The sequence below is a fragment of the Chlamydotis macqueenii genome, chromosome 5 (genome assembly GCF_036417535.1).
Source record: "Chlamydotis macqueenii isolate bChlMac1 chromosome 5, bChlMac1.mat, whole genome shotgun sequence".
Classification (NCBI taxonomy): Eukaryota; Metazoa; Chordata; class Aves; order Otidiformes; family Otididae; genus Chlamydotis; species Chlamydotis macqueenii.
Window position 1 is genome coordinate 3,928,067 of NC_141560.1, and position 19,502 is coordinate 3,947,568.

Here is a 19,502-nt window from a genome sequence, read left to right on the forward strand (position 1 = left end):
GTTCAAGGAGTAACTTGAAAGCAAATTGCTAGAGATCAGGAAAAACCGTTTTTCCTCCCATTTTTCGGGCAGAAACGCGAATCCGCCTTTAAGCGCGAATTGAGGGAAGCGGGACCGCCCCGCGCCCGGCAGAGCCCGCCCCGCGCCCCACCCCCAACGGCCGGCCGGAGCTCGCGACACAGCCCCTTCCCGCCACACCGCTCCAGCCAATCAGCGCAAAGCTCTTCGCCGCTAGCTTTTGGGTTTTGAACCCGCCTCTCCTTCACCACTTACCAATCAAAACGTTTCTCTCGTGAAGCAGTAAAAATGCCGCTTGGCTTTCTATGCGCGGCAGCTTCCCATTGGGCGAAGGGAGGGAAGGGCTTACCCAATGAGATGGCCCGTGTGGGCGGGGACAGTTCAAACCGGCGGCGGGCGGGGAGGAGCGCCATGGTGAAGCCGGTGAGCGCCGGGGCCGGGATCGGGATCGGGATCGGGATCGGGATCGGGATCGGGATCGGGATCGGGATCGGCGGGGCCGGCTCAGCCCAGGGGCCAGGGCGGGCTCCGGCCCCGCGGTGAGTTCCCCGCTCTTCTCCCGCCGCAGCCCTGCGCCATGCAAGCGGGCGGCTTCGACTCCTCTGACGAAGACACCGGTGAGGAAGACCTGAGGCCGCTCCCCATCTCCTGGTGAGAGGCGGCCCGGCGCGGGCGCGGGTGACTTTTTCCCTCAGAAACTACTCAGGCGTTTACATTAAATCCCACTCCTGCGAAACGAGGGTTTGTTTTTTTTTTCCTGCCGGGCTCAGGTGACCTGCCAGAGCCAGGACAGGGTTGTGGTTGGCCTGACAGCACCCCTGGAAAGGGCTGAAGTTGGTGCCGATCAGCTGTCAGTGGATGTTGGGCCAGGTCTGCTTTTGGAAGCGTTCACCGGTCACTGGCGGTCGTGCTAGCCCAAGCATCTCGGTGCTAAGGCAGGGATTTGTCAACACTTTCACTCCTCCTCTTGGGTAGGGGTATGTGATGTAGTAACAAATGTGTGATCCCCTTAGAAATAACACTGGAATACTTTCATTGTGTCCTTGAAATTAAATTATAGGCAGGTAACTCTTCTCATGATCCCGTAGAAAAGGAATGTTTAGTAGTGAGTTATCTCTATTCAAATAATCAAAATGTTCTGTTCTTTTTTATATATATATTTTATTTACTGATAGGTTGCCTTTGTCTCCTGTCTACTCTTCTGAGTTTCTGGGATTATGTTCCCTTCCGGGTAAGAAGCATTCACTGAAATTTGCAGACATGTTTGAAGCTGAAGAGAGGTAATATGCACTAGACAACCTTTAAAGGTTCCTTCCAACCCTAATGACTATACGGTTCTATGACTCTATAATATATTGTACCTCAAAATTCTGTGTTTCCTTTACTTGTGGAGTGGCTTGTTTTGTAATCTACCACTGCAATAATTGTTTCAGAAACACCAAGACTAACCGAGAGAATATCTTAATGCAAGATCATCTGGCAGAGTGGCAGGAGAACAGTGGCTGTCTTCCATTGTCAGTTAAAATATGTGGATTTTTAGCTTGGCTTACTGTTTAAAACAAGCAACAACATAAGTGAATTGACTGCTTTGACAAGTAATTCTTTTATAAGATATATTTGGCTCAAATTACACTCATTTGCTGTGCTGACCGTTCCGTACTGCTCTCCCTTAGCACCTGGGTTGCACTACCGTGGCCATGATATAAAAATAAATGTATAAGCTTTCGCTGGACTTTTAACCAAAATTGCAACCACGATGAACTTCCTTTGGTCACAAAAGACATGGAACTGCTGGTAGTGACAGTGTGAACTTTCTCTACTTCGTTTAAAGCAGTTACTTGACTTTCATTAGCCAACTCTGAGAAATACAAGCTCGGGGCTAAGACCACACCAAAGAACTAGAAAACAAGTGCTGAATAGTATTTGAATTTAAGTTATCTCAAAGTGGGTGATGGCCAGTGCTGATGAAAATCCAACTAACACTTGAACTCCAGTTAACATATATGCCAAAAAATAGCTGCATTATGTTTTTTAGCTGCCTGAGCTGTTCATGTAATAGCTGTTTAATCTTCAGATGCTAACCTCCAGCCATAGCCCTATCGATACAGCTCCTGGTCTGCACGATTCTGCTGCCTTGCTTTCAAAAGTTGTCTCAAGATACGCACAATCCTGACTGCTGTCAGGGCAGGCGTAAAGATTGTGTGCATGTGGGGCTGTAAGTGAAGGAGGGGAGAAAGAGGGAGGACGCAGTGCAAATATTTTGAGCAATTACATCTCACAAACCAAACAACAGCTGTGAATATCACAGTGCAGTATTCTGTAGGGGCTGCAAAAACGCCTTGGTAGCGTGATCTGAGGAAAAAATGGAAGTGGCGATACGCTGAAGATGGAATATTAAGGAGGATTTTTAGTGTGATTTATGCTGACTGTTACACAACAGAGAACTTACCTTCTTATCAGTCAACCATACAACTCTTAAGTGATCTCTGTGCAGCCCTTTTATTTGTTGAGTTTATTTGTTTTAGTTTGGTTTGGTTTGTGGGGATTTTTTAAGCTGTACTCTGATTTATAATATCCAAAACTTTTCACCTGGAAAACGCACAGCAGCTTAAAACCTTGGGCAGGTTTTTTTTAATCCTATTACATTACGGTATTAAGCAGATAATGGTGTTTAACCTGTCTTCTGCACTAGTGATCTAATGGCAGAAATAAGAACTGTGTTTTATTTGGGGTGTGGCTTTCTTGTTTGCTTTGGTTTTGGGGGAAGGTGGTCTGTGCTCTATTCTTCAGCTGTAGCAGCCATTCCATAAATGTCACTTACCTGGAGCGGTGATTGTCATTCATCATTTGTTTTAGGTTGCAGGTTTAAAGACGTTAGAAGAAATCTTCAGAAAGATATAGGTGAGTCTTCTGGCCAGTGTCTAAGTGCCTCTCCCTTCCATTTAATGGGCAAGAACAAGGCGCAGGTAAACTGAAAGCAAAAGTTTCTGAGAAGCTAGAAGTTTATTTTGTTTGGTCTAGAGACTGCTGGAGTTGCTGTTTATCCAACCTAGGCATAAGGATCTAGACACCGGCTATTTAAAACAGTGCTGTATAGTTCGTACTTTTGCAATGGATGCCATAATTGTCCATGTACACGCCATGATGTTAGAATGCAGGGCAGTTCCTTACAAAGTCTTGCTGGAGGTGTGTCTGACAGCGATGTCTGTCTGAGTCTTGGTAACACTGGGCTGGGAGATGCAGCAAATATCACCATGAGTCATGAGTACTAGATATCACTTCCAAGTGTGCAGTGCCACTTTCTCTGTGGCTTCTCTACTAAATATTGAATGAATAGTCAGGGTATTTCCAGGCTGGAGCTATACAGGCATCTGCGTATCTTTCACAGTAACCATGAGGTCTGCTAAGTCATGTGCAGGAGAAAGCATCTTCAAACAGCTAGGACTGGGATACAAAAGATGAAATTATGTAAAGATTTGTGCCGAGTATTCATCTGTAAACACTAGAAGAGCAGAGACTAAGAGCAAAAACCCACAGTATCTGGACATGGTCACAGCTGGAGCTGGGACAGAATCATGCTTAAGCTGGCAGCAGTTAACAGAGCGTTCTGAGTGCTGACGTGCTTTCCAGTGAGGCTTGTCTCAAGACTCTGAACCACGAAAATTCCTCTCATGGGTTACCTGAAGGCAAATGTGGGAGACACCCAGTAGAAGTAAATGCTGCTCAAAGCAAAATTGCTAACTCCTATTGTCTTAACCGCAAAGATTAAACAAGAGAATCAGTATCAAGTAGCTTATCTGTTTATCCTTAAGCTCAACAGGCTTTTGTTTATTTGAGAGTGTCTTAATCTGTTGGCAGAAGAACTAAAGAACTATGGGATCCAGGACATATTTGTGCTTTGCACCAGAGGAGAGCTCTTAAAATACCGAGTACCAAACCTCATAGACACCTACCAACAGCACGGGATCTGTGTGCACCACTACCCCATTCCTGATGGGGACGCTCCGGACATCGCCAAGTGCTGCAAAATTCTGGAGGAGCTCAGAAGCTGCCTGGAAAGTCACCGGAAAACAATCATACAGTAGGTTCTGGTTGCCTCCCTTTCACCTCATGTTCCTCTAAAAGATACCAGCTTCTCTCTGCGTGTATGACTAGCTGAAACAGAATCCCGGCAAAAGACAGTTGCATTCTTTAGGGTTAGTTCCAGTTGTGAAAAGCTGCTTGTTTGTCCTCACGCACCCTTTTGGAGCTAACTTGTCCTTCGTAAGACCCAAGCCTCCCATTTCCCCCTTCTCTGTCCAGCAAGCGCTTCAAAGTGTGGGTTGAATGGCACCACGTGACTCCTTGCTGCTAGCCTAGCTGGATATCACGTGCTGTAAGCTAAAGCAGCTGTTGTCAGAGGATAACACATCCCTGCGCTGTTCATCAGGCACTCAGTGGGCTCCAGCAGTGCAAAATTCACTCTTCCACTGGGTTCTTGGGCCTCCTGCTGATGCAGAACCCTGCTGCTATCGTTAGCTCGCAACTATCATCAAAGCCTTAACGTGGAGTAGGATTTAAAGAAAACTGAGAGTCCATCTTCATGCTCTTTTCTGTCCTCTTGTGCCTTTGGGACTATTCCCCTGAATGAAGGAGAAGTTTAGAATTGCACTTTCTCTAGAAATACACTACTTAAGGAAGGTCTGAAGAACAAATGGGAGCTAGCTTTGTAGATATTTCTACAGAAATTCTTATTCTGACTTGTACCACTGCTCCTCTTGATTCTATTAAGGCAAGAATCGTGTCCGTACACTTACATATCGGGGGGGCTCTGCGTGTTGCAGCGTACTACAGCTCGTTACAACCAAACATTTTCTTCTCTTTCAGCTGTTACGGTGGCCTCGGACGCTCGTGTCTCAGTAAGCAGTTGCCTTCCCCCCCTGACTAACTAACCCATCTTACAAACCCATTCTCGTGAGACAGCACTACGGGAGCCAAATTCTGCTTGAAGCTTAAGTGTGCTTACAGTGCAAACTGCCCCGGAGCTAGCAGGCTAGTTAATATATTTGGGGCTATTTCTTGGGAAAGGTGTCGTCAAATGGTAATGACGTTAGCTGCCTGTGTAGAAACTGTTTGTGGTGAGTGACACAAGCATGTCATGGTATAGATCTGAGTATGCGTGTGGGAGGGTGGAGGGTCAGGCAGGGTCAGTCTTTCAGTGAGGCTGATAAAAAGCTTTCTCTTACTTTCTGACTCTTTCTCTGTTTTCACCGCAAATTTTAGTCTTGTCTGACCGATAGTATTGCACTTCACCTCTTTCCTGAACATCTCCTCAAGAAAAGGAGCAGAAGAACCTGTTCCTCTGCATCTTTTTTCAGCTTGCAGGGGCATTAGTTATTCTGTGTGCCCCAGAAGGAAGGGGTGGTGATATTGCCAAAAGTGCAAATATGGTCAGAAGACACAAAGGGGAGTTAACTGGATCTACTGGGACTTGTTCTTGGAAAGACTTTAGAATTTGCCTCCCAAATGCTGCTAGAAAGGCGGGCGGTGGGGGTGAGTGGGAGGGGTTTTGCCTGTTTGCAAAGCCCGGGGCGGGAGCAGCAGGCAGATGGGGCCAGTGCCAACAACTGGTATTCAGCAAAAGATCCAACAGATCTGTGACCCCGATGTGATGAGGCTGAGTTTTGCTGGAGTGGTTTTTGTGGAACAAACCTATTGCTGTGCAAGAGCAGTACTGCGTACAGCAAGAGGCGCTCAGCAGCGTACATGCGTATGTACCTTTCCCTTACAGTAGCTGCATGTCTCCTGCTTCAGCTTTCGGATACGCTGGCACCTCAGCAAGCCATAGACAGCCTCAGAAACCTGAGGGGATCTGGGGCGATACAGACCATCAAGGTAATGAGGCTACAGCAGGTAGTACGTGTTGAAACGGCAGTGGGGAGCTCGCACAGTCCTGTCCCCTTCACAAAGGGACTCCTCTGTCTTTCTGAGATGCTCCACGGCTGGTGCCCCTGCTGCTCTCTTGGGTTTCAGCTTCTAGCTTTCTGCTTCCGTGCTGATTCTGTCTTGTTCTGCCTCTACTGAATTCAACAGCTGTTCTCCCTGCCTGCTCTTCACCATCATGAGTAACTTGTTGCTTTCTCCTCGGTATCCCTGCTCGTCACTCGCTAAGCTATTGTTCCTTTTTCTGTTGCTCACATTCTCCTCACAACGTGGACATCTGCTTGATTTTTCTGCCTCGGTTTTATTTCATCCTCCTAACCCAGCTAGCCAGGTTCATCTTCTGTAGCTGTCACATCAATAGACTGGCAGTCTTCTGCATGAAGGGAGGCTTAAGTTGCTGAACATAGTGGGTTTTTCTTTTTTTGGTGGAATTTTTAGCTACTCTGTGTACATATTTATGTTGATATGAGTCCTAGATGCCATTAAAACAGCTCTATGTACAGGAAGGAGGAGCTGACATTTAAAAAGTTTACAAGATAGTAGTTTCTGAGGAGAGAGAGTTGCCTAAAGACTGTCTCTTTGTTAGCTCTAAGCCTCTCTGGAAGGCAAATCCTGTTTAAACTATTTGTTGAAAATCAGTTTTCCACAAACCACAGGGGTGGGTGGGGAGCAGCTTGCATCCCTGGTTGAAGAGATGGGGAAGGATTTGGACAAATGTTCCGACTAGAAGCCGTCGCAGCCCCTTGGGGGGGATGATCTGTCCTTTAGCCTCTGCTGACCAATATTTTAATCTCATTTTGAACACTTGCATATTAATACTCCACAAGATGTATGAGTTGACCTAAAAACTCTCTTATGGAGAGAGTAATACTCTCGGTGGCCCAGGTAAAGCAGCTTTGAGTTCTGACATGAAACCCCCGTTAGGAGGACCATGTTTTCCATTACCTTGAGCTCACGTGTGCCCTTTGTGAGGAACCACAGGAGCCAAGCCAGGATCCAGTAATCTGTGTCTGATGGTGAAAAATTACACAGGATTTGGAGTCAGCACAAGAAGAACAAATAAACAGACTAGAGGGTGCAGGTTTTATCCTCGGGTATCAGACAGCTTTTTAAGATGCGTAGTGCTCCTTCTGAAAGTGTAGAGCTCTCACTACAGATCTGGTTGTGCTTTTTCAGCAGTACAATTACCTCCACGACTTTCGAGAGAACCTAGCTGCACATCTGGCAACAAAGGATACAATATTGAGATCGGTATCGCGATAACTGGTGCTGGCGCGGCGTATCTTCATGTCTACGTGGCTGCGTCAGGCACCTGACCCTTACAGTTTCTCGTCGCTACTGCCCAAGTGACACAGCTGCTCGCTTCCAAATCTGTGCGTAAGGTGTTGGGGTGGGGGGAGGAAATCCTACGGGACACGCAGCATCTTCCACTGTTTGGCAGTCTTTAATACTCACTGCCTTAAAAACACATGGAGGTGTATTTGTGTTCATTACTGTTCTGCCGGTGGCCTGCATGCCTAACGAGCTTGTTTTCAATATAACGACTCGTACGCAACATCTACCCCACGTTTAACATCACTTGGTACTGACAGCACACGCGTCTGCTGCCGTTGAACTGGTACGCTGATGTTTTCGTGTTGACATCCTACGGGCTGCTTCAGCGTTCTCACCACATGGAAAGGAGACCGGGCTGTCAAGGCGGCGACTGAATTTCATTTTTACTTCGTCTGCGTTCTACGTAGCATGAGAATTGGGACAAGCACTTGGACGTGAAGGCAGGGTCTGCGAGGAAACAGAATAGTGTGTAACTCCTCACAGCTAAGTGCAGAATTCCCGTGCCAATAGGCTGGCTTCTACTGCAGTGTGTAGGGCAGGAAAAGGGGGCGAGGTCAAGGATATCTCCTTCTCTACTGCCTTTGAGAGAGTCATGCTGGGATAATGTAGCTAGAGAAAAATTACGTCACTGGAACTGTATAAAAAACCCCTCAGCTCTGGCTTTAAACCAAGGGAAAGTCAAGCATTAAAATTTTCCTGCTGGAGTGCTCGCTCCTTAGGAACCAGTGAGAACTCATTCTGAAATGTCACGGTTCCGCTCTGTGTGTTCAGTGGTATTTAGGAATGAGACCCCTCACTCCAAAAGGAGGTGTTACGCTGAAGACCTGTGACAGACCGAGCGGGTGGGGTTTGAAATCAATACGGTAGGAAGAGACACTGCTGTGGCGGCGTGGGTGAGTTTCTGGCACAGCCGTTCCGCGTGCTGACACTAGAGACAGCAAATAAACACTCAGCCGTGGGCTGGAGAGACTCTCACCGCAACATGCCTGTAACACTCCACATCCCTCCTGTTCAACCATATCCACTCATAAAGACCAGAGAAGATGAACAGACTCCGGAAGAAAACACTTAAACTAGTTCTGTCCTATTCTGAGGAAGCAAAGGTCATCCCTTCAGTGCTCAGGTACCCTCTGACGCCCCGTTAGGTAAGTTTTGGCTCTGGGAAGAAATCCCGCGTCACCCAGGCCGTGCCTTTCACCGTCAGACAGTGGAGCGGAGCAATGCTGCCTCGGGGCTGGACTTGCTGTGCAGTTGCTGTCAGCTGAGTGTCAGCATCCTGACTGTCCTCCTGCCTTGTCACCATCTCCTGTTTCCTTGTCGTTGATTCTCTAAGTGCTTTCTTGCCCCAAGTGCTTCATAAAAACCGGCTGGTTACCCATCAGTACCAGCACCAGCAAGGCAGCGCTGCTGTCCTGCCCTGAGGGTCACCTTGCGCTCCCCAAAGCTGCAGCCCACGCTCCCCCATTGCCTACAGTGACACAGATGTTTACGCCGTATTTTGATAACGTTTCAGTAATTCTTGAAGTCAGAAGTTGTGATGTGAGACTCCACCACAGCACCAGTGGCTTCGAGTTGAAGTAGAACTCGCTGCTTTGCTATCTCTAAAATTTATAGGCTTCTGTTAATGTGTTTGAACTCAAACACTGTAACGCATGTTTAAAGGTGCTACCTACTGATTAGTTAGCACTTACTGCTCTTCCCTTCACTCCTAAGGCAGACAACAGGAACTCTCCCCAGTTTCCACAGCGTGGAACCACTTAGAGAATACTTTGCTCAAAACTTGCACTGTCCCTTCCCCAGCACTACTCCCCAACACTCAAACATAAATCAGAAAAAAGAAGCGTCTGTCTGTCCCTTCTTCGGCGCTGAATCCTTGCAACTGAAGGTATCCAGATACTAAGTATCTGTCAGATAGCTTAGCTGGAAACTTGCTGATAGCGAGAGGGAAATGTTCTTTATTTTCTCCACAGTATTTTGACTCCTGAAGTCCCAAAATCAGTTATTACCACGTCCACAATTTGAACACAAAATGACGTACTCCAGCTAGGCATCGTACGCACGTATCCCCACGCGTCAGTTGCTTTCACAAGGACTGCTCTGGTAAAACTCGGGTGGGAGGTGCCCATCACCGGCTACAGATAACTGACGGGCACTTTCACGCTTGCTGCGTGAAGCCAGCGGATCCACAGGACAGCGCAAGGGTTGCAAACATTTTGAGAAATGTTCCCAGCTAAAGCCACTCCACAGCTGGAGGGAGGTTTCAGAAGGTTTGGGTTTTTTTCCCAGTTGAACTCAGGAAATCCTGCATTGTTTATTCTGCTGTGTAACTTGGCTTAAATCAGCCCAAGTACCAAGGGAGTGAGGGATTTTTTTAGAAGGCAAGAAGAGCAAGGGGCTATGAGCCAGTAAGTCTAATTTCCGTAACAGATTAATAAATATACAAACACAAAATAAAAGGAATTAATTAGTTTTGCTTATGCAGGCTGAAGTCCTGTCTTACAATAGTCTCTGAAGGTGCTAAACAGCAGGAAAATAAAAATGATCCCACAGGAACAATATTCCCAAGTTTCCAAAAAGCCTTTGAAAAATTATTTTGCTAAAACCTCAAAATTATTATTCCATGAGGAAGAAAATGCTTTTGCCAGATAACTGATGGAAAGGGATTGCAGAAGAGGAGTAACGCGGTTTTGGCGAGGAGGGGCTCCTTGCAGGGCTCCAGAGGTGCGCGGGTTGGAACCCGTGCCTTTGCACAGAAAACAAGGGCCACGAGGTAACGCCTGCAAGTGCTGCAAACGTTTTGGGACCGTCAGGAAAAATATAAATCTTGTAATGCTGAGTGCTTGAGCAACGATGGCATGGGAAATTAAGGGTCAATAAATGCAAAGAAGAAACACATGAGAAAAACAATTTTATATACATCGGAATAAGCTGTCAGGTGTCATTACTTAGGAAAGAGAATTTGAAGTTATCACAGCCTGAATTCTCAAACCCCTAGTACATTGTAAAGAGAGGAGAGGAATTCAGAAGCACAGAGCAGGAAACCGCTGCTCTAAATCCCCTGGGCACCCAAATCTTGTGCGATGACAGTAGCTTAGAAAACGAAAATTTGTGGAGGAGAAAGGATAATCACAAAGCTACGGAAGGACGTCCAATCAAGAAGAGATTAAGACTTCTCCGCTTTGAAAGATGACACAATGAAGATCTATTCAATCACGTCCAGCATAAATAAGGTGGAAAAGGGGAAATTTTCAATATGCCTCAAAAAATAAGAGCTTAGAGGCACGAAATGAAGTCCAGCAGAACTTGTAAACAAGTATTTTGTACATCCCGAGTAGTTCCATTGCAGAACCCACTGTCTCAGGGTAGCTTCCATACTTACAGGTATAAAAGTGCTCAAAAAGCAACTGAATTAAAGGAAGAAAAGCTACTCAAGGGCTGTTTAAAATGCCAAAGCTCTAGCTCAGGAAATCTGGAACAGGCAGGTTCCAAAACGCATTCTGCCACTATTCCGGCAGAGATATTCAATACCTGCCCCGTTTCACAGGCTTCTTCCTTAGCCGCTGGCACTGCCAGCACACCAGTACTGGAGCAGCTGGGTTTCTGGTCGAACCCAGTGCAGCCACTCGTACGACTTTTCTTGCATCTGATGCCCGAGAGACCCAAAGTGAACAAATACACAGTTTTATACAAAAATGTTTTACTAGAACTGGGAAATTATTCATTATTCTCCAGCATGGGTAAATGAAAAAGATTCCTAATTATTACTCCTAAATTAAGCAGCTGTTCGCAGTCACAATTCAATGCATATTATCAGCTTAGCTGAACATCTTCCTCCTGCCCCACCTACTGTTTATCTGTAAATCCGTGAAAAAAAAGAAAAAAAAAGCAGGAAATCAGAGCTTCCCTTTTCCAGATGTATTCTATTTTTAAAAGGTAATGCAATTATCCATCATAAAACAAACAGATGAATACGGCAAGTGTCTGTTCAATTTAAAAACAAAACAAGGCACCAGGTAAAAATAAGTGTTTCTGAATTTGAGATTTCTTTTTATTATTTATTGCACTAAGGAACAGCAGGGCAGTTTCACAATCTCGCTTTCTGCTTTGAAAAGGTCTGTAGTATTACTCTTACGAGTATTTTCATCACTGGACTTGATAAACGTTGTCGTTTGTCTGTTAGTTAATAAAACAGCACAGACATGTAAAAAAAAAAAATAATCATAATTTAAATTCATTCCTCCATGGACAATTCAACTTCTCCTATCACAATGACATACGCTTGAGATTAAAGCAAGGCTAACGTTCCGTGAAGATACAGAAGTCTCTGAACCATGCATATACAGGGAGAGACTAACCAGACAGAAAAAAATATCATAAAATAAACCAAAACAGAACTCCTATTTTTGCAATCGTGTCCATGAATTCATCTCTCAAGACCAACGCTGCCCACAGGTAGAGCACGCAGCACTTCCAGTCCTTCCCAAGCATCAGCACCTACAGCCGGTTTACAGTTAGAGTGGGATACGCAAGTCCAGAGGAGCCGCTACGAAGCCCAGCCTAAAGCAAATCTCTAGTGTACTAAGGCTAGTCAGTCACAAATCCCTACTGGAAGATTACGGCTGTTCCTTATGGAGTGCAAAGTCAAAACTTTTCAAAACCCAGTAACTTTTGTATTAATTTACATGTAATTCTTTAATCTCAGTGTCCCGGTAAAATATAAGAAAACAGTCTTTCCACAAGTATAAAATGTGGAAATCTTTTAAAAATAGGGGAGTCATTGTTTCTCTAACGCAAACGTAATCATCAGATTCCGTATTTAATCTTGGTACGAGGTTCTCGTCGTAAAGAATCCATGTTTTGTGGCTTTTGCATGCACTTAACTGGAACACAGCTTGCTGAATGTCTTCTTAAGAGCTCACCAGAACATAAATCATGCTGGAAAACAAAATAAAAACATTAAGATGGACCATTTTGATCAGCATTATGCATTTAATTATACAGTCGCGTATTCTACGGAACAAATCTGAGTGAGGTACAGGGACTGTGACTAAGTATTTTACACAACACATGCAGAATCATAGAATGGTTAGGGTTGGAAGGGACCTTCAAAGGTTTTATAAAGCAAGACATGACCTGGTGCAACCACCAGTGGTCACTGGGCCAAGAGACACCGTAACAGGGAGCCCTGCATGAACACGACGCCTACGTCAAAAGCCTGAACTATTCCAGCCGCGCTGGAAGAAGCGCAGCGTGCCGAGGGGAAGGAGGCGGCTGCACGCCGCTTCCCGCGCCACCCCACTCAGAGCAGCATGGAACAAGGAAGCACTGGGAGCAGGAACGGGGCGGTGGCACTGGCTTTTGAGAATCCCACCCCATTTCACTCTTCGAATGACTCTTCTACCTTTTACTTCAACAAAAATCACATTTACATCAAAACACCTACTTACTCAGGAAATATTACTGTTCCAGCTTCTTAATTAAAATTCTAGAGGTGGTTATTACGTTACGCTTAAAAGAAGAAAAGCTTGGAGCTTTCAAGTCTCCAGATCCAAATTAGTAATTCCAACCAAATTAAGATTTGTGTTTTAAAACACAATAACTGGTGACTGTCAATTCTTTTCTGGGAAAGTTGGCACTACATAGAGTCCTACGTACAAAATTTCTCTTGTGCACTGAGCCCAAAATTTCAGACTGAAAATTAGATGTGAGACAGGAAAAACACTTACCCGTATAGGTAGTAAAAAAATGATAGAAGGTAGAACGCTAATTTGCACCATCCTTCTTTCTGGCAATAGGCTAAAATATCTGCATTCATGATGGTTGTAGGATCGTACAGACCAGGGCCACTCATCACAGGTCTACTCATGTACCTGAAAGTGATGACAGTTAGTTTTTTGGTGACGGCAATGGCAAACATTGGTTCCTGTCCCCCACCCGCCAAGTAATACCGGGACCGAGACAAGGAATCGCACCCCTTACAGCAAAGTCCGTCAGCTCCGCGCAGGAGATGGCGAACCGCCAAGGCAACACAAAGCTCCAAACTAAACCTGCCTACGGAAGAGCTTTCACAGACGGAGTTCAGCCTTAAACCGTGCTGAACTCCGGTATACCAAAAGGAAACAGGGCAAATTTAGAAATAAATGAAAAATGGGATTCCTTATGAAAGGGTTGGAAAAGCTGGAGAAGAGACCAATGTACAACCCTATGTAACCTACATACAACGCATGCTGGTTACCATGCTGAAGGAATACTCACAAAACCATCCTGAAATTGCAGTTTAATGTGGGCTACCAGCAAAAGTATGAGCATTTCCTCCCTGCACAGCTCTAATACCAGCAGAAGGAGAGGTGGTGCCCATGTCTTAGTGGCAGGAGGAAAGCAGGATTGCCGCTGCTGCTGGCAATCCACACCGGGAATCTGCAGCCTCAGGACAGCTTTGACATGCCGGCCGCCTTCCGCACACAACAACTCGGTTCTTGCGCAGCACAAGAGAACAACAAATAAAAATGACAGAGAAAGCAAAGTGATGGTTCTCAGTTTATAGCCACTAACTTTCTCAGTGTCGCATCAGAAAGCACCTTTATTTGCCAAAGACACAGAACACTTAACGGGCAGCACTGCAACGGGAGAATGATAACGATTAACAGAGCACAGAGACGCCAGACTCGTCAGTATTACCTCCAAATATGATAAGCCAACAAAGGCATATTGAGACCCAGCGTAAGCCACTCTGCTGCACAGAGAAACATAACACAGAAGAATGCATGGATGAGGTACTCTGGAAGTACAAGCTGGAAAAGAAAAACAGGAGTTAGGATTTTTGATTACTCAAAGCAAAATGTGTGGTGTTTAATCTATTTTGGAGGTAAGCTATTGTTTAAAAAACTATTCTTTAAAAAAAAAAAAAAAAAAAAACCAACAAAACACTAACAAGAACAAGACTGCAGAAAGTGAAAACAGCAACCAGCAGTACGTGCCTTGCTGCCTTCACGTGATGTTCATGAACCAAGAAGAAAAATTTACAAAATTAAATGCTCAGATCAATAGTTTTTTTTATTGCTTCTATTAAATTAAGTGCACTGTTATCAGATTCCACGCTTTATACATGACCTTCGTAGCAGAAGAGATCATAGAGATATTTCTGCTCATGCAACAGAGAAATATCCGTAGGAAACATGCTCCATGTAACGCTTTATAGGCAAAAAGATGTTTTGGTGTTTCCTACTTTACAGCTTCGTTTTGGTATTCATCCATACATAATTTTTAAAATTCAAAGTATTGCCAAAATGTAATATCCCAGGCAGAGCTTTACCAAACCAAACCAGCAGTCACACGGCTACGCACAGGGGTCCGCGCAGAGACAGGGCTGTGCTGCCGGCAGCGCAGGAGGGCACGGCAGCAGCTGTGCGCATACGCTTCGGGGCGCGTTAGCCAGCTTCCTTTTCCTCCACAAGTACCCAACACGCATGCTTGAGAGCGTCATGCTTTCCAGCAGAAGGCCACAGAGCTCATTACCAGTTTACTATGAAACCACGGGAAGCGTGAGATGCCAGGTACTATTAGTGTATTAATAGGAATCATGGAGAGATACGGAGATTAAACGCATGCAGAGAGCCAGCAAAGTCTCACACGGGCCAAAAAAGTAAAATTTTCTAAAACAAGTGACCCCAACGTGACATCATTTACTCCTTTACCACGCAATTCAGAAAGAAGCAAATCTGTACGCTTCTGACTTCTCAACACAGGACCACTAAAACATCTCCTCATGGAAAATACTCCGTTTCTGCCTAAGGACTCCAACTGTCTTTGTGTGCGTACGCATGCACACACCCCACACGCTCTGGCCCTCTTTGTGTGATACGACTAATGTTGCATAGGCTGACAACACTAAAGTATCTGTGTCTTACAATGTTTTTCATTCTCTCTAAGCAGATACTTGTTTTAAACCCCAAGAATACCTTCCTAGAAATCTAAAACCCACCACCAAACAGACATTCTCACCACCTACTTTGCTACAACATTCTGCTTCTCTAAATGGAGAATATCAAACAAAGCAAACTTGCGTCAAACCATCAACAAAAAAAAAAGTTGTCATACATGAAATGTTTCAAGTAAATATTTCTGTCCAGATCCCTCTTTGTATACTTACCATTCACAGCTTGGCAATTACTTACAGCAGAACAACCACCACCCTATCCAAAACACAGTGCATTTGGCAGCCCGCTGAGACAAGATTTACCAGGTCTGAAAATCTGTAGTTTATTTAACTACACCTCTCCAAACAGATTTTCCTTTACCTTGTTTATTACACCCCACTCCCACAGCAGAATACCTCTCTCTTTCAAATCTACCACACTTTATCCTCCCTGCCTGTCCTAAAGGAAAACGAACCACATCATATTCTACCACGACATTTATCAGAGAAGCGAGGGAGGAAGAAATCTCGCTGCTGAGAAGAGATACGACTATAATAGGAGCGGGGAAGAGAAGGCATCAACAGTGTACTAAGCAGTTACTATTCTGGGCTAATCTTTCTCCTGATGTGTCTCAATTCCTACCAAGATTTTTGACTCTTTGTACAGGAAAACAACACTGCAGTGTGTTGGTCCAGCACCATTTACCAGATCCCCTCAAGAGTCCGGATCTTAACTTCACTTTTAGTGGCCAATCTACTTTCACAAGAACAGCAAATATTAAGTTATTTAATATTTTCAGTTCATAAAGCTATCATGTAAATAAACACTACATGCACGGGGGTTAACAGAAGGTTAATATTTGTGTTAAACATGCACATTATAATACTTCAAAGGTTGCGATAAGATCATAATGCATAAATGTAATGAGAATTTGCCTTTCCCCATACTGTAGCAGAAATGACCGTAGAACGGACCAAGCAAGGGAAACTGTTAGATGCGCAGCTACCTGAGCAGCAAACCTCACTCTGAGATGCAATCCTCTGCCTGTCACCTCTTCTCCTCCCCTCCTGAGCACATGCTGTAATACTCGCTGTCAATTTACAGGTTGCATGTCTAACACGCATTTATTCCCCCCCCCCAGCTACCGTAAATTCATTTTTCATTTGTATAATTCACTTAACTCTTCAAAACACAATGAAGTTACAGTTCAGGCCGCACTGCTGTGCTGCCCCTGCATTCTACCTCAGCCTGGGCTCACCAAGCCAAAGTAAAAACAATGAGAAATGCACGAAAAACCTGCTGTATCAAACTCCATGCTCTTTAACGAGCATCCCTTTTATTACTGGCCTGCTACAGATGCAAGCAAATAGTTTGTCTGAAATTCTTTTCACAAACCAGGGAGTATCAGAGTTGCATCCAAGAGAGGACACCAAGATGCATCCCTGATCCTGGAATGCTGAACAAAGAAGTGAAGATGCTGCCTATCACGTTAAGCCCACCTAAATCCTCCAACGAGATCTGAATTTACCTGGCCAATGCTTAAAAAAACAACTGGTCTCCTATAAACTCAGGGTTCAACAAATCTTGCTTGAAAAGGACTATTTATTTCTACCTGGAGTTACTCCAGCTCATCAAAAGGACGTGCCACAGGCATGTAACAGTTTTCCCCACTTCACTGGGTAAGCAAGCAAAATTGGTTTGCACAAAGTATGGAAATTCATGAAGTCGTTATAAACCCCAACAAACGAATAACAAGCAGATGAACAGGCACACTAAACGAAACAGCTTAATAGTATTACAAATGTTCCTAACAAAATGAAAGGGAAGTGGCATTAAAAACGTTAAACTGAAAAGCAGTACACACCTTTAATGCAATTTTGACTCTTTTAATCTTTTTGACCTTTTCAACTGTCTTTGTGCCGAAAACGTAGAAAGCAGATTGAAAGAATGTTAGTACGACAGCTGACAAGATCATCAGCAGATTAATAACAGTCAGAATATTCAACTTGAACGTAAAGAATCAGATAAAGAATCTTCCCTAGAGCGTCTATCCAACAGCTAGTTTTGCTCAACCCAGATGCAATTCTATTTGCTAGTTCGATTATAGCAAGAAAACATGAAACCCAATCACTTTACGTACATTTATTTTAAAAACGTTTAGCACGCAACTTACAGGATTGAGTGTGTTACATTGGTCTATGGGATTCTTGTAATCGGTCTTCAGTTCATCAAAAGCTATAATCTAGGAAAAAAATGAAACGGTTGTGACCCATCAGTCCAGAAGCAACAACATATTTTATCCACGAAAAGTGACATTTTGGTACAGAGCCATAAGGTTCAACTGCTAACAGCCTATTTGGGAACATAATTTCTTCTAAACTTATAAAATTTCTTCTAAAGTCATAAACCCACAGGTGAGGCACGTTTGAAATAGGTTATACAAACAAGAAAGCAGCAGATGCGCGGGCATTCAGAGGCCTCTGCCCACACTCTGCCTCTTCACCTCCCCACCAGCAAGGAATTTCACGTGTCCCTGTCAGCGGTTTTCAACCCCGCTGGCTGTGCGCAGACCCGCTCTGTGCACCCACCCCAAAATGCCACAAGCCACTCTCGAGTTGCCAGAAGGAACCCGACACGGGGTTTCATTAACGAAGAAAAAGCAACAGCCATCTTAAAAGCAGCCAAACGGTTGCTCTCAAACTAAATGCCGACCCTGCCCGTATGTCAAAAGGCGCATCCATAAAAAACCCCTGTGTACGTTTGGCCTTTTCATGCCATGAAAATCAGACAAAGATGCAGCATAAAGCACAACCAAAGCCACGCCTACAGAACAAATACCTCACCAAACATGAAAAAAAGTCTCAAGACAGCCCGATTCACAGGGAGGTTCGTCTGCGTTCAGGACAAGCCCCAGTACGCTCACAGGACAGGGCCGATACGACCACAGAACAGTTTTCGTTAAGGACAACCGTGGAGCTGGACACGGTGCCAAGAACAACATCCCTCTCGCGTCCTCTCCCAGCGCAGCGTCCCGCAGCCCATCCAAGGCAGGCTCCCGCTCCGCTTCCTCTGCCTGCGCCGGGCTCAAGAGGGAAAACTCTCAAAAAAATAACAACAATCTAAAAATCTCCAGAATTAAGTCTCAATATAAAGCGTGAAAAGAGTGCAACACTTAACTCATTATTTCTGTTAATAAGCAGCCAAGACTTCAGACTAAAAAAAATTTTCAACCGCTATTCTAAAAAGGCTGGACTTATTTAAGATATTATTTAATAAAATCGATGGATCTTATGCCAGAGCTCGAGAAGTATTTTTGTTCACAGACAAGCACTGCCCGATTTCCACCTGAAGACAACGATGACGGCGGGGACCAGACGCGGTACCTCAGCTGCCCCCCCCACCGGGTCCGGTCGCTCTTTAAACCGCCCGGCACCGACACAAAGAGCGGGAAAACCCCTCCCGCCGCAAAGGAGGCCATGCCCCCCCGCCCCGGCAGCGGGCGGAGCCCGGGGAGCGCCCGGGGCCTCCAGCCGGGCAGCGGCGGCTCCACGGGAAACGGGCCGCACCGGTAGGATCCCGCTCTGGGCCCGGCGAGGGGCGGGACGCGGGACACCGGCCTTTCAGGCCGCCCCCCCACAACCCCCGCCGACACGCACTCACATGCCAGATGGCGAAGAAGATGAGGGCGGCGGTGAGCAGCAGCGCCAGCATGTAGCAGAAGGCGGCGAAGGTGAAGGCCATGGCGGCGGGGCCGGGCGAACCGCGGCGGGGCCGGGAGCGGCGCGGGGGATGCCGGGCGCGATCATTCACCGCCGGGACCGGACCGGACGCGCCCGCCGCCGCGCAGCCGCACCGCGGCCCGCCCCGCCCCGCACCGCGGCGCCCCCTGCCGGCGCCCGCCGGCACCGCCGCCAAGGCGCCGGCCGCCATTTTCTCGTGGGGTTTGGTTTGGGGGTTGTGTTTCCCCCCCCCCTCCCCCTCCCACGGGGGAACCCGCGGTGGGGAGCTCCCCGGCGGGAGACAGGGGACACGAAAACGTATATTTGTGAGCCCACGGAGCCAAAGAACAGGGAAACGGGGGTAAAAATCAACTTGAAACTGGAATTTGACCTAAAGCTGGATAAGAAGTTGGTTTTGAGGTCGAAATGTGGGAGACGGGGCATGCGATCGCAATAAACATAGTGGCATTTAGGAGAGGATTACCTGGTAACTATGAGCTAAGTCTGGAGAAAAGGGAAACGTTCATTCTTAGGAAGAAGTATTGGAGAAGAGCGTGCTGCATGTGCCACAGAGGTGGGTACCTGGTTCATA

The 19,502-nt window shown here is 45.8% G+C and overlaps 2 protein-coding genes across 3 annotated transcripts; one reads left to right on the forward strand and one right to left on the reverse strand.

Annotated features, from left to right (window-relative positions):
• Positions 1 to 429: 429 nt before the first annotated feature.
• Positions 430 to 7,226, forward strand: CDKN3 (cyclin dependent kinase inhibitor 3). Of its 2 annotated transcripts, XM_086749497.1 has the most exons (8): positions 430 to 441; positions 587 to 669; positions 1,194 to 1,249; positions 2,875 to 2,919; positions 3,877 to 4,099; positions 4,885 to 4,916; positions 5,789 to 5,910; positions 7,117 to 7,203. In XM_086749497.1, the coding sequence occupies exons 1-8, from the start codon at positions 430 to 432 to the stop codon at positions 7,201 to 7,203; spliced, it is 660 nt and encodes a 219-aa protein (XP_086605623.1). The 2 variants fall into 2 exon arrangements, with proteins under 2 accessions (XP_086605623.1, XP_010119128.2); XM_010120826.2 differs by lacking the exon at positions 430 to 441 and having other exon boundaries at positions 592 to 669; positions 5,789 to 5,892; positions 7,117 to 7,226.
• Positions 7,227 to 11,295: 4,069 nt separating this feature from the next.
• CNIH1 (cornichon family member 1) lies at positions 11,296 to 19,024 on the reverse strand. Its single transcript, XM_086749694.1, has 5 exons — positions 18,852 to 19,024; positions 17,365 to 17,433; positions 13,954 to 14,066; positions 13,002 to 13,145; positions 11,296 to 12,210 (listed from the first exon to the last, which is right to left on the reverse strand). Exons 1-5 carry the CDS (start codon positions 18,930 to 18,932, stop codon positions 12,183 to 12,185), a joined length of 435 nt encoding a protein of 144 aa, XP_086605820.1. The 5' UTR covers positions 18,933 to 19,024; the 3' UTR covers positions 11,296 to 12,182.
• Positions 19,025 to 19,502: the final 478 nt, after the last annotated feature.

Excerpts from the sequence above, each read along its gene's own strand:
- CDKN3 (XM_086749497.1), top strand. Across the intron at positions 670-1,193 it reads AGGCCGCTCCCCATCTCCTG|GTTGCCTTTGTCTCCTGTCT; the intron begins GTGAGAGGCGGC and ends ATTTACTGATAG. Across the intron at positions 4,100-4,884 it reads CACCGGAAAACAATCATACA|CTGTTACGGTGGCCTCGGAC; the intron begins GTAGGTTCTGGT and ends CTTCTCTTTCAG.
- CNIH1 (XM_086749694.1), bottom strand. The coding sequence starts at position 18,932 with ATGGCCTTCACCTTCGCCGCCTTCTGCTACATGCTGGCGCTGCTGCTC. Across the intron at positions 17,434-18,851 it reads TCTTCTTCGCCATCTGGCAT|ATTATAGCTTTTGATGAACT; the intron begins GTGAGTGCGTGT and ends TTTTTTTCCTAG. Across the intron at positions 12,211-13,001 it reads TTTTTTTACTACCTATACGG|CATGATTTATGTTCTGGTGA; the intron begins GTAAGTGTTTTT and ends TTTGTTTTCCAG.